This window comes from Piliocolobus tephrosceles, chromosome 8, assembly GCF_002776525.5.
Source record: "Piliocolobus tephrosceles isolate RC106 chromosome 8, ASM277652v3, whole genome shotgun sequence".
Lineage (NCBI taxonomy): Eukaryota > Metazoa > Chordata > Mammalia > Primates > Cercopithecidae > Piliocolobus > Piliocolobus tephrosceles.
Genome location: NC_045441.1, coordinates 146,888,480 through 146,913,152, shown reverse-complemented (window position 1 = coordinate 146,913,152; position 24,673 = coordinate 146,888,480). Strand labels below are relative to the sequence as shown.

General features: G+C 40.9%; 1 protein-coding gene across 4 annotated transcripts in view; it reads left to right on the top strand.

Moving 5' to 3' along the window:
* The window catches only part of NCAPG2 (non-SMC condensin II complex subunit G2), a 63,219-nt gene that overhangs the window by 13,255 nt on the left and 25,291 nt on the right, over window positions 1-24,673 (top strand). For all 4 annotated transcript variants that reach the window (XM_026451507.1, XM_026451508.1, XM_026451509.1 and 1 more), the window contains 9 exons: window positions 1,562-1,716; window positions 2,320-2,454; window positions 4,846-4,940; window positions 6,627-6,696; window positions 9,537-9,623; window positions 12,112-12,207; window positions 12,830-12,955; window positions 17,188-17,367; window positions 21,181-21,333. In XM_026451507.1, coding sequence (XP_026307292.1) covers window positions 1,562-1,716; window positions 2,320-2,454; window positions 4,846-4,940; window positions 6,627-6,696; window positions 9,537-9,623; window positions 12,112-12,207; window positions 12,830-12,955; window positions 17,188-17,367; window positions 21,181-21,333 — 1,097 coding nt within the window. The remainder of the gene's footprint in view (window positions 1-1,561; window positions 1,717-2,319; window positions 2,455-4,845; window positions 4,941-6,626; window positions 6,697-9,536; window positions 9,624-12,111; window positions 12,208-12,829; window positions 12,956-17,187; window positions 17,368-21,180; window positions 21,334-24,673) is intronic.

Here is a 24,673-nt window from a genome sequence, read left to right as displayed (position 1 = left end):
GAATGCAGTGACATGATCCCAGCTCACTGTAGCCTTGATCTCCTGGGCTGTAGCTGTCCTCTCACCTCAGCCTCCTTAGTAGGTGGTACCACAAGCCCGTGCTTTTTGTTTTGTTTTGTTTTTTGGTAGAGACAAGAGCTAACTGTATTGCCCAGGCTGGTCTCAAACTCCTGGGCTCAAGTGATCCTCCCACCTTGCCCTGGCAAAGTGCTGGGATCACAGGCATTAGCCATTGCATCTGGCCTAAGTAGTTTAATTTAAGCTGCATTCAGATGTTACAGGTGGTGAGATGGGCAGTACTCAGCAACTAACTGCTACTGTGTACAGGTTTTTCAGGGAAGTCTGACTTACTGGACCAGTGGTCAAGAACTTCTTTCTAGGAAAACACCTGATTATGTGATTACCACTGCTAGATCGTGTCAACTTAACTAAGAATTTGTGACATGGAATTTTTTCTTTAAGTATGTTGTGAGCATGAGCTGAGGACTCATTGTTGACTCCTAGGGGAGTTTTACTGTATTGAAATGTGAATGATGGTACTTTTCAAGTTTTAACAAAACTGTAAAACTGGTTATTAATTTAGGAGGTATAGTAGTCTAAGTTAATGAAAATATTTGATTATGAAATATATAAAATTCTAGTTACAAAAGATGTAAAAATATCTGAATGATATTTAAGAAAACTTTTCACATACCCTTATCCCTCACTGTGCAAGTGTAGTTTCATGTGATAACGTGTCTCATCAAGCTTCTTATTCTTAGCATCACTTGGATTTATGTATCTGTTTTATAGTACATTGTTTTATTCTGAATTCTTGAGTTGAAATACAGTGTCTTATTAAAAAGTCACCCCTAATCATAATGAAAATAGCTCCCAAATGCTTTGTGAATTTTACTATCAGTTTATTTGTATGGTCTGCAAATAACTAGTAAAATGATTAGTGCTAACACTGTAGTTGCTATCAACTTCCCAGTTAATTCAGGAATGTTATATTAGTGTAATGACATTCAGATACCTACAGATTATAATTATGAGCATTAGTATTATTAATTTAATTATTGAGCTTTTCTGTTAATAAAAGCACTGCAGTTTTTGTATTCATTATGGTAATTGCTTTGACTATTTTTCACCTCTGAGCCAAAATTTGAGGCTGGCACATTGAGGGATAGTAGTGGATTATTGATTGGTCAGTAGACCTGTCTTGGCTCTGGTGTTAACAGAGATACCATTGTTCTTGTTACACTGAGGTTTGGTTAGCCTCAGCACCTGCGTTTCTAAAATTGGTGATATGATTTCTCTGAGACTTCCAGTTCCAAAAATCTCTTTTCTATTATGTCTGTTGAGGGTCTTTTGATAACAATTGTCAAACAGTTTTTTAATTGACATTATTTGCATTTTATAATTAATGTATATAAATCTTTGACAAGTTTTAAACATAAACTAATATTATTTGCTTAGCAAAGCTTTAAATGATATATAAAGTCGTAATACTCTAAACTGTTGAATCTGAAGTAATAAGAATTTGCCTTACTAATTGGAAAATTTCTGTGCTGTATTTTAGGTATTTTATATGCATTACCTGAGTCTGAACGAAAACTACAGAGTTCTATTCAGGATTTGTGTGTTACCTGGTGGGAGAAAGGCCTGCCTGCCAAGGAAGACACAGGAAAGACAGCCTTTGTCATGTTGCTTAGGAGGAGTCTGGAGACTAAGACAGTGTGTTCACTTTTTATTTTTTAAAGACTGGGTCTCTCTCTGTTGCTCAGGCTGGAGTGCAGTGGCATGATCATAGCTCACTGCAGCCTCAAACTCCTGGGCTCGAGCAGTCCTCCTGCCTCAGCTTCTTGAGTAGCTGGGACTGCAGGAGTGCACCACCTAGCTAAGACTTTATTTTTAAATGTCTTCCTAACATTCTAAACCTGTGCTAGTCAATGTAGTAGCCACTTGCCACAGAAAGCTATTTAAATTTAAAGTTAAAAATAATGAAAAATTCAGTTCCTCAGTTACATTAGTCACATTTTAGTAGCTCTGCGGTGAAATGTGGCTAATGTCTCCTGCACTGGACAGTTTAATCTTCATCATTGAGGAAGTTCTTGAACTTGCTAGATTTTTTATTATTTTCCCTGTGTTTAAAAACATGTTCTGTAGAGCTACAGGTGGCATTTACAAATTTTAAAATCTGTTTTTATTTGTCATTATTTTTTAATCTTTCGTGAATCAACTAGAATTACCATTATTTCTGATATAAAATATACTTGATTTGAAATATGACTTTACTGTTCATTAAAAAAAGTATAACATTTTTTGTGTCATTCACAGGGTGCAGACATATGTCGGCTTTGGCGTATCCATCAAGCCTTATATTGCTTTGATTATGATTTGGAGGAAAGTGGAGAAATTAAAGATATGTTACTTGAGTGCTTCATAAATATAAATTATATCAAGAAAGAAGAGGTAAATAGGCATTTGTTTTTTGATCTGTTTGTGAGCTGCTTCTTCATAGATGTTTCTCCTGTGTTCACATGGTTCCTGTCTGCACCATGTGCGGTGTTGCCATGAAGGTCAGCTTAGCTACCAGGAGCTTTTTACTGCACATCATTTTTACTGCATGGCAGTACTAGAGAAAACATTTTACAAGTCCTTGCTTATTTCATCATTAAATTGGATGGTAACAGGTGGCTGTGTGAATCCTAGGGGAGCCATACTTGCATTTTAAATTAAGAGTGTTTAAAAATAAGGTTGAGAAAGCACTTCTCTATGATTGAGATCTGGCCTTCTGCCCTAATTCCATTTTCATTGCCATGTACTCAAAACTATCATCCCATAATATCCTCCATTTCTTTTTTCTACCCATCCTGTAAATCCAGAGAGGCTTCTGGCCTGTTGCTGCACTGCCCGTCCTGGGGTCAACTCCCAAACGAGGCTACTGAGCACCTGAAACGGGACCCATCTGAACTGAGATTGGCCATAAGTATAAAATACACATGAATTTGAAGATTTAGTGTGAAAGAAATGAATATAAAATAGCTCATTAATAACTTTTGTTATATACTTAATATAATAGACAATAGTTTAGATATATTGCTTTACATAAAATATATTATTAATCTTCTTTTGTTAATATGGCTACTGGTGAATTAAGAATTACAGAGAGGCTCGCATAGTTCTTCTGTGTTAGGGGTCTTCTGCATTTGTTTACTGAGCGTCGACTACATGCTCAGGTGGGGTCAGTGGAGACTAGAACAAGCCTTTGCTTTTGGATGCTCATGGCACAGCAGGCACATCTCTGAGGCGGAAGGAGGAAGTCATTCCTTCTCCCTGAAGGTGATGGAGAAGGGCTTCAGAGGAGGAGGAGGACCAGCTCTGAGGTACAGAATAAGTTTCCTCCAGGTCTCGCAGCTGCTTAGCTGAAGAGACAGAACTGGACCCTGGCGAGCCATCTGCGGTCTGCTGGACAAAGGGCCGTGTGATTAGGACTGAGACCTTCAGCTCCCAGGATCCTTGTTCACCGTATAGGTGGTGACCTTGGTCAGGCCTTTCAGCCTCAGTGTTTTCTTGTGTAAAATAGGAGCAACAGTTACTCTTTCACAGGATTGTTGTGAGGAACAGATGAGGTGATATGTATCAAACCGCAGCCCAGACTCCGGTGGGTAGGAACCCTTGGGGAGGGTAGGAACCCTTGGGGAGGGCTGCCCTGTGCCGTCCTTGCTGTGTCAGCACCGTCATTACCACAGAGATGTTGGACACAGCCTGTGCCCCATACCCGTCTCCAGGATTGTCCCGAAATGTGGGGAGAGTGAAGAAATGAATGATGGATTCAAACAATAAACTTTTATGTTGACTTATACATAAGGAGTTGATGAATCGTTCTTGTTAACTTATATATGTGTGCAGATATATAACAGGCATAAATGTATGTATGTGTTACAACCCCTACCCTTTTTAAAAAATTGATGTCTCCTTTGAATTTAAGATATCTACACGTAGTTTCCTAATCAATCATTAATTCGGTCAGGTCAGTTTCCAGTCATTCTGGGTAAACCGTAAACATCTTGTACTGTACTGGCAGATTACTTCTAGTGAATATTGCTGTTTTTTCTTTTTTTTTTTTTAACTTGCCCGTTGTGAGCATAGTTACCCTGCATTTGAATCTAAATGTATTGCATTTCTGTAGGATTCCAGTTCTGTGCAGTGGTGTGCTGATAAGAGATAAAGGTGGTATTCACTGAGAGAATTCTTGATAGACGTATTTTGTGCACTCTATTGAGTATACATATTGTATTCATTTTAGGTTCGGGTATATAATCTAGTAGCATACATACAAAATATCATCACATGATGTATTTATGACTTGAAAACTGTGTATTTGGAAATTCTAACTTGACAGACACTTAACCTTTTAACTATATGAGTCCTCAGTTTTCTCATTTACAAATGAGAAGGTGAAATGAACTGGGTTATTCCATTCCATTCCCACCCACCTATGCTAGACTTAAAGCTTTCTTTCATTTGAGACTATGTAACCATCCATGACACAGCCAGAATGAGATGTTTATGCACCCATGGTTACTGTCTGTGGTCTCCATCTCTGCACCTGTGGTCCTTGAGGACAGAGGCGCTCAGTGTAGTGGCTGCTCGCCCCGGGGAAGGAGGCTTGTGTGGCTCCTGGCTGTGCAGGTCCCGCAGACAGCTCAACTCCTGCGTGTGCTCTTAGTTATAATTACACGTGCCTCCTTTTTAGCAATAGCAATGTTTAGCTTACTAGACGTTCAATGAATTGTTTGTTATTTGGAACTTTTTATTTGGTTGCAATTTAAACATTATATCCTTTTTTTTTATTTATAGGGAAGAAGATTTCTTAGTTCTCTCTTCAACTGGAATATAAACTTTATCAGAATGATCCATGGGACCATTAAAAACCAATTACAGGGATTACAAAAGTAAGTGTTAAAAGTACTTAAGATTTCGTGCTGCTTAATCTGGCTTTGAAAGATTCCATTTGGTCTGACTTCTTTTTTTTAGTAGAGACAGGGTTTCACGGTGTTAGCCAGGATGGTCTCGATCTCCTGACCTCGTGATCCGCCCGTCTCGGCCTCCCAAAGTGCTGGGATTACAGGCTTGAGCCACCGTGCCCGGCCCTGGTCTGACATCTTAAAATTATAGTAATGGATTAGAAGCTTTAGAAATATGTTATTTATTATGTACCATTGTATCATTGGGTAGCTTTTTCCTTTTATAGGAAATCATTCTTTTCCAGTATGAACCACTGACATTGAGGTTTTAATTTGTGGTCATTCTTTAGATAGTTAAAATAGTTTCCAGTTGAACCTTAGTCTTGCTCATAATAAAGCCATGTCCATGGTACTTTGAACACAGTGTGTGCTTTTTGGTTGAACGTGGCCTGGCCGGTGTGGCTTCTCGGAAGAGCCTGTGGAATCTGCAGGAGCAGCAGGGAATGTTGCAGTCATGCTCTGCCACTCCCTACATGATGGAGATGTCAAGTGTATGCTTGTTTGCCAGGCACAAGGCAGAGTACTTCATTTGCTCCAGTGCTGAGTACTTAGTCTTCATTTTAAAATTTAATCCTCACAACTCTTTTTTGAGGTAGGCTTTGGTTTCTAAATTTCCCAGTGTCAGGCAACTGTGTAAGTACCAAGTTGGGATCTGATTCTGGATCTCTGATTGCAAAGCTCCTATTGTATACTAGATTGCTTTTTCATATTTCCTCATCTTCAGAATATCTGAGTTGAACTAATAGTTTTTTTTTTTTTTTTTTTGAGGCGGAGTCTCGCTCTGTCACCCAGGCTGAAATGCAGTGGCCCGATCTCAGCTCACTGCAAGCTCCGCCTCCTGAGTTCATGCCATTCTCCTGCCTCAGCCTCTTGAGTAGCTGGGACTACAGGTGCCTGCCACTGCACCTGGCTAATTTTTTGTATTTTTAGTAGAGACGGGGTTTCACCATGTTAGCCAAGATGGTCTTGATCTCCTGACCTCGTGATCCGCCCACCTCAGCCTCCCAAAGTGCTGGGATTACAGGCATGAGCCACTGCGTCTGGTGAACTAATAGATTTCTAAGCTTATGATTCTTAAGTTGATACTGGTATTTTAGGGCTTCTTGTACCTGAGACCTAAAAATGTGACAGTAATTCCTTGGTATTTTTAAAAATAATCAAGCCACACTGAAATTTTTCCAGTGATCTCAAAATGTCTCCTTAGAGTTTTTTTGAATTAGGACTCAAGAAGTTGCCCACATGGCATTTGCTTGTTATTGGTAGCATGGAAAGTCCAACATGACTCCAAGTTGACAATTTATTTATATTTAAATATTTTTGACTTTAGAATTTTGTTCTGGGCTTATGCACTCATAGTTTCACAGAAAATAGTAAAGTTTTGGGTAAGCCTTGACTGAGGAGGAGGAAATAGTTTGTCATTTGAGTTTCCTTTCCCAAAACCTTCTCTATTTTCTACTTTTTGCTACAGGTAGATAACCTATTTCTATAGATAATTTGCAAAGCACTCATTTAAACTGAGTTTCTTCTTCACTATGGTTGGAGAGTAACTGAAATGATACATGTTGAAAGTATAATTTAAATTTGCATTAAAACTATTTTGATCTTTTTATATAGGTCTTTGATGGTATACATTGCAGAAATTTATTTCAGAGCTTGGAAAAAGGCTTCAGGGAAAATACTGGAGGTATTTTCATTTTTTTAAATGTTAACACTTATTTTTATTATATTTTAGTTACTAAATAAGTAGTCAAAGAAGGGTTATTTAAGATCCATGTTTATGCACTCTGTCAAAATAAAGCCAAATAATGAAAATTTGTTTGATGGGCAATCCAGTCACTTGCTAAGATGTGTGGTTTGTGGGAGGTAGGACTGTGCTCTTTCAGCTGGGAGGGAACTCTGACCCTGATCTTTCCAGCCACATGTGCTCACTGGGCATTTGGAATGTGGCCAGTCTGAATCGAGATGTGTTGTAAGTGTAAGAAACATACCAGATTTTAAAGACTTCATATGGAAAAAGGAGAATATAAAATATTTCAGTACTTTTTAAAAATGTTGAGTGAATGTTGAAATGATAGTGGTTTGGATGTATTAGGCTAAATGTGGTAGTTGGCTCTTTGTGGGTTTCACATCCAGGGATTCAGTCAACCAAGGATCAAAAATATTTGGGAAAAAAATGCATCTGTACTTAACATGTGCAGACTTTTTCTTTCTTGTCATCCGTCCCTAAACATACAGTGTCACAACTATTTATATGACATGGACATTGTGTTAAGTATTGTAAGTAATCTGGAGATGATTTAAAGGGTGCAGGGTGTGTAGGTTATATGCAGATACTACTCCACTTTATATGAGGAGTTTGAGCATCCGCAGACTCTGGCATCTGAGGAAGGTCCTAGAGCCAATCCCCCATGGATACCAAGGGATGCCTGTGTAATAAGGTCCTAGAACCAATCCCCCATGGATACCAAGGGATGCCTGTGTAATAGTAAAGTAATTTTACCTGTTTCTTTTGTCTGTTTTTAATGCAGCCACTAGAAAATTTAAAATTGCATCCGTGGCTTGCATTCAATTTCTGTTGGATAGTGCCATTCAGGAACTTCAAGTCACATCTTTTAGTTACATTATTTTTGAGAATTTGAAGATACTTTCTTTGATTATGGGTAACTCTGGTGAATACATAGTATTTATGTTATGAAGATAGGGCTATGTAATCCACAATCCCAACTCAACATCCAGACACAAAAAGTGTCTTTGTTTTCATTTATATTTTTCTTATACTAGGTGCTCCATCATTTTGTTTTTCTCTGAGAATAAAATTTTTACTCTGGGTCAGAAAGGAGCCTCTCACAACCCTGTGTTCTATCCTGACTTTTCATTCCTCTTTGGAGAGCAGGCCCTGCACTGAGGGGCAGAGGGAGAAACCTGCAGGGTGCACAGAGGCTGCCCCACGTCTGGAGTTGACTTCCAGCCTCTCTGCTCCTCTGCATAACTTACACTTGATTTGTATTGCCAAGGTTTATCACTGACTTCTAGAAAACCAAAAGTAGGCTGGGTGCGTTAGCTCACGCCTGTAATCCCAGTACTTTGGGAGGCTGAGGCGGGTGGATCACCTGAGGTCAGGAGTTTGAGACCAGCCTGGCCAACATGGCGAGACCCTGTCTCTACAAAAAAATAAACAAAATAAAAACTATTTGACTAGATGTATACAAAATTGGTACCAACAATGTGTATTTCTCAGTCTCACTCCTTTCCTCTCTGCCCTCCCTCTCTTTAAGTTTCTCAGGCAAATTCCAGACATGAGATTTCATTTCTACATACTACTTTATTCATCTCTCAAAAATGTGCTTATGGAATGCCATTGTAAGACCTAAAAATGTGACAGTAAATCCTTGGTATTTTTAAAAATAATCAAGCCACACTGAAATTTTTCCAGTGATCTCAAAATGTCTCCTTAGAGTTTTTTTGAATTAGAACTCAAGAAGTTGCCCACATGGCATTTGCTTGTTATACCATTAAAATCGCTTATTCTAGAGCCTTCCTCCCTCCTTTCTTTTTTTCTAAATCTATGCCATTGGCATGTGAGGAAACTGAACGAGTTGTCCTGTAGAATGTCAGCATTCTGGTAGTTAGCGCTAAAGATTTGGATTCAACTTTTATGGCGCAGATAACTTCCCAGGTAGTGCTGTGTATCTCATCTTTCATTGAAGTCCGACAATGTGTGGTTGTCCCACATTAAGTGATGCTAAGTGACTTCAGGTGAAGGAAATATTTTCAAATATAATGGAGAAGAGGAACTTGAGCGTCTGCAGATGCTCAAGTATTGTATACTAATACAAACCCTGGTTTGTATATTAACCCTAGGAGCGTTTCCTTAGGTCCTTCCCCAAAGCCTCATGTGTGAGGGCGGGCACAGAGTACAGGTACAGACCATAGGGTCCACTGGGGTTTTTTGCTGCTGTGAGAGGCTAGGCTTTCCCCCAGTTGCTGCACTCTGAGTACCATGAGCGCATGGGGCTGATGAAGGGCTTCCCACACCTTCCTTGCTCAGCCCTTCTCAGTAGTGGCCCTGAAATAATCTTATTTACAGTTTCCACCGTAGAGGTAGTTCTGTTTTTGTTCTGTGGAGGCTGTTGGAACAAATCCAGTCTTCTGAAGGTTGTCCAGGTCAGTGATGAGTCAGAAGAGGGGACTCCACACTCACCATGCACTCGGTCTCTGAAATTTGTCTGATTTGAACTACCCTTGAGTGGTAGGTGGAAGCTTACCTTGCCATTTGGCACAGATTTGATATTTCATCAAATAAAAGAGAAGTGAAGCGTTCTCCTTAATATATGAAAACCAACGGAATTCTAAGAAGCACAGCCTTAAAATAAGAAAGCTTGGACAAAATGATCCAGGTTTTTTTCTCATGAAATGTAAGATGGACAGATTAGACTTTTTTTGTACTCGAATGCTGCACTGCGTGTCAGGTCGTCAGTAGGACACACACACACCAGGTGCTTTGCATTGCGTTTGTTATTTCAGACGATTGAAAATGATTGCATCCAGGACTTCATGTTCCATGGGATACACCTTCCGAGGAGGTCTCCAGTGCATTCCAAAGTGCGGGAGGTAAGATTGTGAACAGTTTTTGAAATAATGTTTCCTCTGTTTTGTTTTCAGATAATTGTTTTGGTTACATTTTAAAATTAAGTTAAGCTTTCACAAACCTCAATTAGGGGGATTTCTCAGAACCTTGATATTTGATGTCTGGCAGTTTTATTCTTGCCACCAAAGTTTTAATGAGGAAAGCAAAAGTGTATTGTTGAGATAGTCAGTATTGTATTTGAATGACTTTAAATTCAATTCTCTGTCTTGAAATTTTCCAGAATTATTAGTTTCTAATGGCCACTATCATTTTTTTCAAAGATCTTAGAGGGTATTTGAAATTATTTTTATTATTTTACTTATAAAATCCCATTTTGCTATTCTGCAAACCAAATGAATAAATGTTTTGATTGTTTATTTGATACTTTGTTCTGTAAAGGTAATCTCAGAATTCAGATGTTCCTTTATATTAATAATTGTAAATGGACTGACTAGGTAAGGTTCTATCATCAGTGTCATTACTACACTGATGGGTGTTTGATGGATCATAAGGATCCTGGCAGGAGGAATGGGAAAATCTGGTCTGCTGTGTTTGGTTAAATTAAGCAGCTGCTGTTGATCAGTGTTCTAACCCATGGGATGCCTTGTTTGCTTGCTGTTAGTTTTGGCAACCATATGTCAAGAAAACAAGCGAATAAAGACTACCCATTTCTTTGTTTTGTTGTATAGTGAAACTACTTCTGTTTATAGAACGTAAATATACTAATTATATTAATTTTGAGTGGATAAGAAAATGTTTCTTTGCATTATTGGTGATTTAATTTCGGTTACACAAGGATAAAGGACCCAGAGATTTATCTAGACTACTGAGTTTTCCAGAGGATTTAAACATCATGATTGCATCTATTTAGGATAAATACATTCAGTGGCTTCCCTGTCCTACCCACCTGCCACCCCCATCCCAGTGTGGCTTTATTTAGTTGTAGTCAGTTTGGGTTATTTATTTCACATAAATGATTTGGTGTTTCAAATTTTATTTAGTAGAATTGCATCATAATAAACTACATGTATTTATGCAAACTATATTTATGTTTATGTAAACTATGCGTGTAGTTTATATGTAAACCATATATGTTTTCATATGTTACTTTCTGCTGTGGTAGTCTGAGTAATTAAGATATTGTTAAGTATAGATATCACTATTTGATACATTTATGGAAAAATGCACAAAAATAATTTAAAGGGAGAATATTAGATTTCACCCAAGTGAAATGTGTTACTCAACTCCAAGTAATTGTTTTTGTCACAATTTATAACACATTATAGTTTTTTCCTCAAATTGTTTTTTTGATAACTATTAAATTTATGTAAGTCATTTTAGTGATATTGAAAGAGGCTTCAGGCAGTGCTTCAGACGTCATTTGAAGTTAAAAATCTCAATATTGTTGATGAAAATGTTCTAGAATTACATAGTAACAATGGTAGCATAGCTCTAAATATACTGAAAGCCACCGAATTGTATTTTTTAAAAGAGTGGATTTTGTGACATGTGAATTAATTCTTAAGCTGTTTAGAAAATTTTTCTATGAAGCAAGTATACTGTTGATATCAAAATTTGATAGTATTATACACAAAAAGCAAACTATAGACTGCCACTTATCACCATCAATAAAAACTCCAAAATAATAATCACAAAAAAATAATCCCCATACTGTAGCTCTTCTCGGGTAAAGTTGATACAAGCTCACTTAAAGTGTAGGCTATTCTTTTATAGCCTGTTAAAGCTTTCAAAATTTTCTTGTTTCACTAATAAAGTTTAGCCCCAAAAGGTGTGAATAGAGAAGTAAGGCAAAATTGATTGTTGTTAGGGACATGAGTCTACAAAGAATTTTGGGAAGATTCTGACTGGAAAAGAAGTGGGTAGGAAAAGAAGAATGAAAGCTACAAGAATGATCATTTTCTGATTTTTTCATAAGTTTTGGGAGGAACTTGATATCTAAATTAATCTTGTACAGTGAGAGGTCACTAAGTATGACACCTCCTTGTTACAAAGTTATGAAACAGTTACCAGGTGTTGATAATAAAGAGGTTTAGTTAGTTTTTGGAGCATGCATGAGTTCTTAGAACCATTCAGGAATCTCCTTTACGTGCTCCCCTTTTCCATTTTATCCTGAAGGTCAGGGGTTTAAACGAGTCTTTTTTTGGGGTTATGTGGCTGTTGGCAGAATAGCAGAAACTAGAACCCAAACCATTTTATCGCCCAAGGCCATTAATCTTTTTATTTCAGCCGTAGATCTCTTTCTTGTGACTGACTGCATTTACTGCCCTCCTACTTCTATCGAAGTTACTCCTGCTGAAGAACTGTCGTGACATGTGGGTGCCAGCCAGAGCCTACTTGTGGTGGAGAGAACAGTTCTCCCTGTTGCTCTTTCCAAATGCCATTTAATTTAATTTAATTTAATTAATATATTTTTCTGTTAATGCTTTCCTTTTCCTTTTTTTTGGTCCTTAGGTTCTGAGTTACTTTCACCATCAAAAGAAAGTTCGGCAGGGCGTGGAGGAGATGCTTTATAGATTATATAAACCCATCCTTTGGAGAGGATTAAAGGTATACATTTTAAATAGCTTGTCCGTGTTTAGAATGTATTACTTGTGCTTTTGAACTTAGCAAACTGTAATTTAAAATTACAATAAAATAGTAAAGATAAAGCTGGAGACTGAATGCTTTGTGAAATTTTTGAACAAATGTTTTTTTCTTTTATTAAAAGCATTTCTTGGTTTCATTTAACTGGAAACCTGGATTGGTTTAGTGCTAACTGCACAGTTATTTTTAAGTAACCATGTTTAGGGAAGGAGATTAGAGACATGCCGTAAAGCAAACCAGCTTAGGCTGTGGGTGGTCTGCCGTGCTGTCCTGGGCTGTCCGAGTCCTTGAGATCTAACAAACACACAATGACTTTTAGTGCAGACAACCTGGTATCTTTAGTGAGGATGTGGGGTGACCACTTAGTGACATGAAGTGGGCTCTGAAGTGAAGAAGCTTGATCTTTTCATAGTATCTGTTGACGTTGAACTGAGTAATGTTTGGTCAATTTAAATGTTATGATTGTCTGTAATTTGAAAATAAATCTGTATCAAGATAATTAAATTGTTACTTTGGGAACACGGTACTTAAGCCTTCGCATGTTAACTCTTTGGGATTCTGAGATACTCTTCTTTTATTATTATAGGCCAGAAACTCTGAAGTTCGATCAAATGCTGCATTGTTGTTTGTTGAAGCATTTCCTATTAGGGATCCAAACCTTCACGCTATTGAAATGGACAGTGAGATTCAGAAACAGTTTGAAGAGCTCTATGTACGTACTTCCGGTGGTCAAGCTTCTTACAGATACCAGCTTTGTCTAGGCTGTGGCATGTACTGCTTGTGTGTGTCCCCACCTCCCCTGTAACAGCCAGAGCTCTGCTCCCACATGACATGGTTTCTAAACCTGGACTATGCTTCAGAGAGATGCCGCTTCTCCCTGGGGCCTTCTGCAACAGCGTGGACCCGTGGTGTCTTTTTCTACTTTGGGGACGTTTAATTACTTATTACTACGTGTGGTTGTAACCATTTTGTGCATGCGCCTGTTGTCTCCCCAGTGGAGAGATGGCGTCATACAGTGGGTAAAGCACATGCTCTGGTGTCAACCCCCTGCTCTCTGGGGTCAGATTCCACCACTCTCCCTTAATAGGAATGTGGCTTTGGGCCACTCACCTTCTCTGTGTCTTTCTCTGGAAGTGCGGTTGTGACACTGCCTCTCATAAAGGTGTTGGGTAGCATAGTGAGCAAACACTGGTTATATTTCAGGGCAAGCCTACAAATAATGCCTGTGGCAGCTGACTTTTCAGATGAGGTGTTAGGATGTTAAGATGCGGCATTTATTTCCGAGGAGTATTGTGGATTCTTTTCATCTACTTAGTCTGTATTTCCTAACAGAGCTTACTTAAGCAGTGCATATTATCTACTGTCCTAAGTAGTAAAGTTTTAGGAAACAATGACAGCAAAGTGCTATTGTAATGCTGTCGCCTGTGGTGCTTCTGAAATGCTCCCTTTTGTTTTTCTTTTCTAACTTACGGAAAACCTGACATGCAGAAAGTTGAAGTAATAGTGTAATCGGCCTGCACAGTGGCTCACACCTGTAATCCCAACACTGTGGGAGGGTGAGGTGGGAGGACTATTTGAGGCCAGGAATTTGAGACCAGCCTGGGCAACAGAGTGAGACCTCGTCTCTACAAAAAGTTACAAACAACAACGACAACAAAACAGCCCAGTGTGGTGGCACACACCTGTGGTCCCAGCTATTTGGGAGGCTTCAGCCCAGGAGGTCAAGTCTACAGGGAGCCATGATCACACAGCTACACCCTAGCCTGGGCGACAGAGTGAGACCCTGTCTCAAAAAAAAAAGAAAAAAAAGTGTAATAAATATCTGTATACTTCTTCATGCACACACACACATCCCTAAATGAAGTCATTAGTATTTTGCTGTGTACATTATGTATATTTACAATTTTTTTTAAGATTCCTCATTTTCAAGTTTTATTTTAGTTTTAGAGACAGAGTTGTGCTCTGTCTCCCAGGCTGGAGTCCAGTGGTGTGATCGTCACTCACTGCTGCCTCAAACGGGAAGATCACTACTACCGCACTCCAGCCTGGGCGATAGAGCCAGACCCTGACTCTTATTTTAAAAAAAAGAAAAAAACTGTGGAAAACAAAATTTTAATCTCATGTAATTTTCACATGCCATAAAATGATAATTTGTTCATTTTTTCCGACCATTAAGAAATATGAACCATTCTTAGCACTGTGGGCTGTGTAGGAGCAGGTACCAGCTGGGTCTGGCCTGCGGCATTGTTCGCCAAAGCTGGCTGAGAGCTCCTGTCCCTGGTGCTGCACCTCTTGAGGCTTTAACTCAACCTTTAGATGGAAATTAGGCTCTTTCATGAGGGGACAAAGGAGGTGATCTGATAAATAAGTAAGAGCAGTGGTTATTTCACGTATCCTCTGTGTACCTTAACTGTTCTCTCATGCTTTTTGCTCTATTGGTATTTCTTAAACCTGAGTAATATGGCGAACGTTTTTTTTTTTTTTAAATAAAAAAGGGCCTAGGTGCAGTGTCTCATGCCTGTAATCCCAACACTTTCAGAGGCCGAGGAAGGATTGCTTGAGCAATCCTGGGCAACATGGTGAAACCCCATCTCTACCAATTAAAAAAAAAAAAAATCAGCTGGGCACTGTGGTGCATGCCTATAGTCTCAGCTACTCGGGAGGCTGAGATGGGAGGATTGCTTGAGGCTGGAAGGTCAAGGCTGCAGTGAGCTGAGATTGCACCACTATACTCCAGCCTAGGTGACAGAGCAAGACCCTGTTTCAAAAAAGAAAAGGACTCTTTGAATGTTTTTAAATGAAGAGATGTGACAGAAACAGCATTGCAAGTCATGTGCTATCATTTTGAGTGCTTATCTGGTGACGGTGTAATTGCAAACAGGTCTGGACACTGAGCCCGGAGAAGATGTGGTTGTAAGGTGATTGTCCAGAATATATTTTTATTATTTTTAAAGATTATTATTGAAAGTAATTCATAGACAAAAAAATGTGTAAAAACTTCTGAATCCCAAGAACAGGCCCTCAGATTCCTAAAGTTCTTTTCTGTTTTTTTTTTTTAATCATCTTTTTTTCTTCCTGTTTGCTTTTTCTTAAAAGACTGGTCATCTTTTCTTAAAGACTTAAAAGACTGGTCATCTTGTCCGTTCTTAAGTTTGGATAAAGGATTGGGTTGGTAAGGTAGTTAGCAAGGGTTCTTCTCCAGTTGTGTAGGGTTGTGTCTCAGGTTTGCTAAATGGGCTGAGTGCAACAGCAGGTGGGCTTCGCTTAGTTTCTGTGGAGGAAGAGCAGGCAGGCAGGTGACCCCTCGGTACCCAAGTACAAAGGGCCCTTTCCTTCTGGGTGGCTTTGCTTTTCCTTCTTCGGCCTTTCTGGAGGTAAGCTTAGAGTTATTGCTGGTTCTTTTTTTTTGTTCTTCTTTGTCTGTTGCCCAGTATCTCTTTCAGAAACTCTTCCTGGCAGATGACACACTTGGTTTAGAAACCATTTTTAAGACTTTATCCTGGGGGCACATCCTGGCTCCTGAACTCCTGCTGGCCCGTGTGCCTCACCAGGGGTTGTTTGCCGCCCTTGTCACGAACTCTTTTTTCTGTAACCTGGGCTCTGGGTTCGGGGCTGATGTGAGCTCTCTGAGGTCACAACCTCCTGTCTTTAGAGCACCCTTACCTGCTCTTTTCTCCATGAGTCTGTCCCTTATTCCGTTTCTTACAGAAATTCCTCAGTCTTTTTGTTTCTGTTATTGCTAATAGAAATTGATCATTTTGGTTAAATTTGGGGGAGGAGATGGGGTAAATGCTTAATATTAACTTGAAGTCTTTTTTTTCTAATGAAAGTAGTAAGAGTCTGTTGTGTTTTTCAACGTTCCTAATAGAAAATGTCATGCATAATAAAAAAGAGGCTGGAGTAATAACCCCTGTGTGCCCACAACACAGTTTTACTCATTGCTGACTAATCGCAATCCGATTTCTTCTTCCCCTGTCTTGAAACATATTTGGGACATCATATAATTTCAGCTCTAAATGGGTCAGAAGGTATTGGTAAAAGATAATCTTTTTTTTTTTTTTAAATCATGCCATGATCACAGCTAAAGATAAATTAACGATAATTCCTTAGTGTCTTTGGGTACCCTTTCGTTGCTGCCATTTTCTCATTTTGTTTGAATGTTTCTCTAACTAAGGCCCACGTGCTGTGACTAACTGACATGTTGCTTAAGTCTCCTGGACCACGAGCTCTCTTGCTATAATCTTTCTGTGTTTTGTTTTCTTAAAACTTGCTAGTTTTGTTGTCATTGAAGAAACCAAATTATTCTATGACGTTCCCAGCAGTCTGGATTTTATAGAACCCCTTCCTGTGATGCCATTAGTGTGTCCCTCTGCGCTTTGTGTTTCCTATAAATTGGTGGTTAAATGAGAGAGTTGATCCGAATCATGTATTTGGGATTTTGTTTCATGAGATTATTTCCCTGGTGATGTCGAATACTCCCATCGGGGTACTTATTGCCTCAGTGTCTCCTTTTGAATTTTTAGTACCGCTGACGATCATGGCCTGGATTAGTTCATTACAGGTAGAATTATTTTATTCCTGGCTCTAAAATGCATTACAGCATTTTAGAATTCAAAAGCGTGGTGTACATGGGCCATGCCTAATCTGAACGCCTGCCATGCTCGGCTGAGTGTGCAGATCTCACTGGATGACAGAGCTGGTTTTGAGGCACTGCTGTCAGGGGATGTGGCAAATAAGGCACCACATGTTTCTGGCTTGATCTTAAATACTCTGCTTTAGAAGTGATAGCAAGTAATCTCAGGTCTAGGAATCCATATGTGTCCAGTGTTTCTATGCTCAAAGTTTCTCTAAGTTACGAATCCCTGAAGTGCTCATGTGTGAAGCAGATGTTGATTTCAGGAATTAAGTCAAGGTTTTTAAGCCTTTCTCCCCTCCTACTTATAGAGCCTTTTAGAAGATCCTTATCCGATGGTCCGTTCCACAGGGATCCTTGGTGTTTGTAAAATAACTTCTAAGTACTGGGAAATGATGCCCCCGACCATCCTTATTGACCTCCTGAAGAAGGTGACTGGGGAACTGGCATTTGACACGAGCTCAGCTGATGTTCGTTGTTCTGTCTTTAAGGTAAGATTTTTAAAATTATGTAAGTAATGTTTATTTATTGTGGAATAATTAGAAAAACAGAAAAAGAAGAAGATTAAAATAATACCTGTAATCCTACTCCACAGAGATAACATTTTTGACTTGTCATATATCCAGAGTAAGCTTTTTGAAAACCAAATTAAAAGTGTTTTCTACAAAAAATGACTACTTGAACTAATAGTTGTTTTTAGTGTAAGGGGAGAGGGGGTCCCAGTACTGTTGAATTTATTCTCTTTTGTCTCTTTATGTGATGTCTTGGAGAAATATATTTTGCATAGAATCTGGTACATAGAATATATCTGGATTCACTGAAGTAATTTTTTAGTATCTCCCACCTATCACCAACACCGATCGTAGCTCAAACCTTGCAAGAGAAACTCACATATTATTTTCTAAGCAACCTGAACTGCCTTAGGTTTGTAGAAACTGTAATGTGTATATGCTGGATGGTACTGGGGTGGCCACTGATCTTTTCTCCCCTGGCTTTGGTGGGAAAATGTGAAATGAACCAGAGGGAGGAGCTACCCAGGCTGCAATAACAAACGCTCTCCGAGAGAGGGTCTGTAAATCTGTAAAGCGCTCAGAGAGGCCGGTTCAGAGACTTTCTTGAGGGCCTGTGAGATGGCCTAAGAAGAGCTGATCTCACTTTCCCGCTACTGGAATCAACTGTTTAGAAGCTCTGACTCCCCTGAGCACAGCAGGTGACTTCCTTGTCCCTCATGTGCAAAACAGACATTTTCAGAGCGGCTCTTGGGCCTCACGGCCATGGCCCTGTGGGGGCTCCTGTGGATCTTCCTCCCCACTTCTCAGGAACCTGCTTGCTTATTTTCTCTATTTGAAAAGTTTTCTGGACTAGGTGCAGTGGCTCACACCTGTAATCCCAGCATGTTGGGAGGCCAAGACGGGTGGATTGCTTGAGTTTCATGAGCTCAAGACCAGCCTGAGCAGAGTGGTGAAACCTGGTCTCTACAAAAAGTACAAAAAAAATTAGCGGGGCATGGTGGTATGCACCTGTAGTCCCAGCTACTTGGGAGGCTGAGGTGGGAGGATGGCTTGAGCCTGGGAAGCAGAGCTTGCGGTGAGCAAGATTGTGCCGCTGCACTCCAGTTGGGTGATAGAGCCAGACCTTGTCTCAGAAAAAAATTTTTTTTTGTCTGCATGTTCAACCTCTCCCTCTCAGCAGTATCCTTCCTATAGGTTTCTAAGCATGTTCACATCTCCATCTGAGGCAGAGGCTCCCCCATCTCTCCTCATTGCAGAAGGATATTCTGAGGAGCATGTCTGTGTTTGTGGAGTGATCAGACTTTTGGGCTCATGCCTATTGCTCTGCAGTAATTGTTAGGAACAAGTTTCTTACTCTCAAAAGAGTCTTAGTTTAGTGATCACCTGAATAGTCTACCTCCGTTTCCTGCCATTCCCCAGTCCACTATAGAGCATCTTCTATGTCCACCACTCCAGTACAGCATTTCTAGCCAAGGTTAGTTTCACATGACGCTTCACTAGGCTTTTTTGATCTCTGAGCAGAATTCATCCCCACACCATCCGCTTGTCCTTCTGGAAGTTGTTGTGAAACGTCAGTCCCTCTTCTTCCTCTTTGTCTGTGGTTGGATGCTCTTATTCTTTAAGTGTTGGCTGAGGAGTCAGGGACCCATGTGCTTCTTGCACTGTGATGGGCTCACCCTGGTGATCTGGTTTCCAACCTTGATCTGACTGCAGTTTGCACGCAGCTGGTCCCAGTTTGCAGACAAGCGTCTTCTTGAGAGCTCTGCTCAGGTGACCAACAGCTAGCTCTGCGATTAAGATTATCCACAGCTTGCAGATTAGGAAGTGCTCCTGGGGTGCACACCTCTGGAGGGGAGGGGACATTAAGCCACGACACAGCCTGGGAAAGCCTCGTGCAGACCCACAGGCAGCTCTGGAGCCGACAGAGCCCTTCAGGCTGGGCCCATGCTGATCCACTGTTGCACAGTGGAGTTGGCAGAGCCCTTCAGGCTGGGCCCATGCTGATCCACCGTTACACACTGGAGCCGGCAGAGCCCTTCAGGCTGGGCCCATGCTGATCCACCGTTGCACACTGGCTGCCCAGGAGGAAGGTGTTTTCTTCAGGAGGCCGTCCCCACGCAGGCTGACGGTGAGGGCGGCTCAGCGGCCCCGGGACAGCTGGGGTGAGTGCCTCATTTCTGACGGGGCCTTGGCAGCATGTTACAGCAACCATCCTGTCTCCACTGCTGAGTCATTACCGTCTTGTCCAAACCTGCTGCCATCCAAGAGTTTTCTTTGTTTTCCTCTCTCCCCCTTGCTCCTCTTTTTCTCCTTGAAGTGGTGATGTCATCTGCTGAGTCACTCACTTGCGTGCTCTTCTTGCTTCTTCCTCCTTCACCCAAGTCCTGTCTTTCCCTTCCTGGAGTTCTCTGAGGTTCACCTGCTCCTTCCTGTTGCTGTCACCCAAAGTGGCCACAGCTCCCTGGCCAGTCTTCTCTCGGTCCTGACCTTCTGAGCACAGTCTGGTGCTTTCATGCCCCTGAGGAAACCCTTGCAGGGCCACTCTGAGATACCTCCCAGGCCTAGATGAGTCATCTGTGAGGAGGGATGGGTGGGCTCTGGAGTAGAGGAAGAGTCAGCAGAGAATCTACAGAAGAAAGACCAGAAAAGCTGAAGGAGAATTAGGAGAACACAGTGTTGTAGGCGGGGCTACAGGGGCTGTGGGATGGGGGGGGCAACTGGCAAGGTAGGTGGTGGCCGGTGGCCGGTGTCCAGTGTGCGGGCAGGATCAAGGGGTGGCTGTGGACACAGAGCAGATGATTCAAATCAGACTGCCCTTTAGTGCTTTGGAAGAAGAGCTGTATATATTTGAAATTTTTTGAAAAAATTATCATCGTTCAAATATATGTGGCCAGGTGCAGTGGCTCATGCCTATAATCCCAGCTCTTTGGGAGACCGAGGCGGGTGGATCACGAAGTCAGGAGATCGAGACCATCCTGGCTGACAAGATGAAACCCCATCTCTACTAAAAATATAAAAATTAGCCAGGCGTGGTGGCAGGTGCCTGTAGTCCCAGCTACTCCAGAGGCTGAGGCAGGAGAATGGCGTGAACCCGGGAGGCAGAGGGAGGTTGCAGTGAGCCGAGATCGTGCCCCTGCACTCTAGCCTGGGCAACAGAGTGAGACTCTGTCTCAAAAAAAAAAAAAAAATATATATATATATATATATATATATATATATATGTATATATAGTTTCTTCTGAAACTAGATGGAGAAGGCCGTAGAGCTTAAGCAGTGCTGGAGCTTGGGGGCCCAGGCTGAGCCTTGGCCTGTGGAGGAGCACCACCTGCTACATGGGCGCTGTAGTCAGCTGAGAGTGTGTTTGAGTCACACACACTGGCTCTGTTCCCTCCAGTCCTCATGCAGTATCGAGTCAGGAAATGCAGAGTTCTTGGACTTGGTGCCTTTGGAGACCACATGACCAGTAGTTATTCTGTGTTTCTTTCAACTGAAAAATCCTCTAAAATTTAGCTAAGAGAGAGCATTAAAGATTTCTTTTATAATTGTTTTAATCTTATTTGAACAAAACAATGAATGGACCAAATAGCGGTGGTTGGACCTATACTAGTTCATTAAAAGTATGCCTTGTATATGAAATAGTTCTCGAAAAAGTGTTATTTTCCGTAGGTATATTTATTTCACTAGTAGTTCTATAAAGATGGAACCGAACGTTTTCTTTAACGAAGTTTTTCTGCCTGAACCTTTCATTGGCCTGCTCTGATTTTGAACTGTTTATCTTTCTCTGTGTTGCAGTGTCTGCCAATGATTTTGGACAACAAACTGAGCCACCCATTGTTAGAGCAGCTCCTGCCAACTCTCAGATACAGTCTCCACGACAATTCGGAGAAAGTGAGGGTGGCTTTTGTGGACATGCTGTTGAAGATCAAAGCTGTGAGGGCTGCTAAGGTACGATGAATAGAGCTTTTTTACCTAAGACATGAAATAGGGGTTTGCGTTCATCAAACAGAAAGAAAGTAGTTTTAATTCCACATTTTAAACTGATAGCTGATATTATTTGACCAGTTATCTCTGTCATCAAATGTTGTTTTGTGTTTTTCATCGAAGATTCTAGGAATATTATCAATGTGTTTTCTTTTTGAAAGACATGAATGTAAGCACCCCCTGCCTTCCATTCTATTTTTCTCATGTGTGAAGGTTTTCACTGAGATATTTGGTGTAGTATTTGGGTACTTGGCACCCGGTGAGCACTTCTGGACAGTGTCGAGTATGAGCCGCCCCCCGCCCCCGCCCCCCGCCCCCGTCCCCCACCCCCACACAGAATGAAGGAGGGAGACACCCACTTTATGAGAGATGTGCGTTTTGACGTTTTATAAACTACTGACGTGATTATTCTCTTTCAGCTCTAGTTCTATTCTGCTTTTGGCTTTTGGCTAAGAATGTTGCTTATAATGTTCTTGACTTCATTATTATTTTGGTACCATTGTGAGCTTTCTTTCTCCCCACAGTAGTTCTCAGAAATTTACTGAGTGCTGTTCTGTTATGGCACAGGATCCAGAAACAGCCTGACATGCCAGAGTGCAGGGTCAGCCAGACAGATTTGTATATTCTTCAGAGAGGTGGTGCTATGTGGCCATGAAAAGAACAAGGAGGAACTTTTTGTGGGGCTTCCTTGGAAAGGCCTCTAAGATATAGAAGTATAAAAGCATAGTGTAGATGTGGTTCTGGTGTGCTACCAGCTGAATAAAATGGAGACAAATGTGTGTGTAAATATTGCTCAGATATGGGTAAAATATCGTTTGAAGAGAACAAGAATTTAGTGCCAGTTGCTTGGGGTGAAGAGGTGAGGGGGAGACAGGGTCCCACTCTGATGCCCAGGCTAGAGTGCAGTGGTGTGATCTTGGTTCACTGCAACCTCAAGTCATCATCCCTCCTCAGCCTCCCAAGCGACTGGAACTGCAGGAGTGGCCGCCGGGTCTGGGACTGCAGGAGTGGCTGCCGTATCTGGCTGATTTTTCTAGATGGTGTTTCCCCATGTTGCCCAGGCTGGTCTCAAACTCCTGGGCTCAAGCAATCTGCCCACCTTGGCCTCCCAAAGTGCTGGGATTACAGGTGTGAGCCACCGTGCCCAGCCGATGATGGGGATCTTGTCACTGCATTTAGTACCTATTACTTTGTGTGTTGTGAATTTTGATCTGTGAATTTTTTATGTTAGAAGAAAACAAAGGATATTTTGAGTGACCAATGTAGTATTAACACCCAATGTCATATCCAGTTGAGTTACTTTGATGCTTTTGTTGAAAATCATCGACCATATGTGTGGTCCTTTTCTGTACTCTGTCCTGTTCTGTTGATCCATTTGTTCTGTGTGGATCTTACAGTAAGTCTTGCAGTGTACATTCTCAAGCTTTGTTGTTGTTCTTTCAAAATTCTTTGGCTACTTTAGGTCCTTTGCATTTCATATAAATTTTAGAGTAATAGCCATGTGTGGTGGCTCATGCCTATAATCCTAGCACTTTGAGAGGCTGAGGTAGGAGGATCACTTAAGCTCAGAAGCGTGAGACCAGCTTGGGACCTTATCTCTTAAAAAAATATAGAGTAGGCATGTCAATTTTTTTTTTTTTTTTTGAGACAGAGTCTCGCTCTGTCACCCAGGTTGGGGTGCAGTGACACAATCTTGCCTTACTGCAACCTCTGCCTCCCAGGTTCAAGTGATTCTCCTGACTCAGCCTTCTGAGTAGCTGGGACTACAGGCATGTGCCACCATGCCTGGCGATTTTTTTTTAAATTTTAGTAGAGATGAGGTTTCACCATGTTGGCCAGGCTGGTCTCAAACTCCTGACCTCAGGTGATCCATCTGCCTTGGCCTCCCAAAGTGCTGGGATTATAGGCGTGAGCCACTGCACCTGGCCAAGCATGTCAATTTTAATAAAAATACTGGCTTCAATTTTGATGGCGTTTTTGAAACAGCCTGTTAAAACTGTAGTTCTGTGCTTTTACACTGTTGGTGGGAGTGTAAATTAGTTCAGCCATTGTGGAAGACAGTGTGGCGATTCCTCAAAGACCTAGAGGCAGAAATACCGTCTGACCCAGCAGTCCCATTACTGGGTATGTACCTAAAGGAATAGAAATCATTTTATTATAAAGATATGTGTTTGCCTATGTTCATTGCAGCACTATTCACAATGGCAAAGACGTGGAACCAATCTAAATGCCCTTCAATGATAGACTGGATAAAGAAAATGTGGTACATATATACTATGGAGTATTATACCACCATAAAAAGGAACGAGATCATGTTCTTTGCAGGGAATGGATGGAGCTGGAAGCTATTATCCTCAGCAAACTAATGCAGCAACAGAAAATCAAATACCACATGTTCTCACTTGTAAGTGAGAGCTAAATGATGAGAACACATGGACACATGGTGGCTAACAACACATACTGGGGCCTGTTGGAGGGTGGAGGATAGGAGGAGGGAGAGCATCAGGAATAATCACTAATGGATGCTGGGTTTGATATGTAGGTAATGGGATGATCTGTGCAGCAAACTACCATGGCACACGTTTACAAATTTAACAGACCTGCACATCCTACATGTGTACCCCTGAACTTAAAATAAAAGTTGGACCAAAAAGTCCAGAAAACAAAATAGACTTTAAGGCAATTATTGGAGAAAAACAACTTTTTGTGAATATTTTAAATTTTTTTGTTTTAATTTTTTATTTTGAATTTTCAAACATATCTAAAAGCAGAGAGACTAATACAGTGAATTAGACATACCCATCACCCAGCTTTAACAATTATTGCTGTGTCCAGTCTTGCTTTATCTAAACTGTATCCAGGCACACTGCCAGACTATGTTGAACTAAATTCCAGACATCATATTGTTTTCTTTGTGTTTTAGAATGTATCTCTAAAAGATAAGCACTTAAAAACCACTGTACCATTATTTTATAAACAATAAAAGAATAACTCTTCAGTAAAACAAAACAAAAAACTGTAGTAGGTAAGGAAGGCAGATGGACACAGGGTCTCTGGTCCACCAGGGAGTTTGGGTGTCAGAGCAGAGAAAGAAGGCATCAACCATGTTTGCATTTTAGTCCTTATCTCTGCAAGTGCAAGGCAGAGAGCCATTTGGTTGTGAGGTCTCTGGAAAGGTTTGTGACGGGCATGCAAGCTAATTTCCCTTGAAAGTTAAGGTTACAGAATGACATGTGTACAAGAGGCAGTCTGACTGGCCAGAGGACAGCTGTTGGAGCTGACTGGAGGGCATGGTCTATGGGCA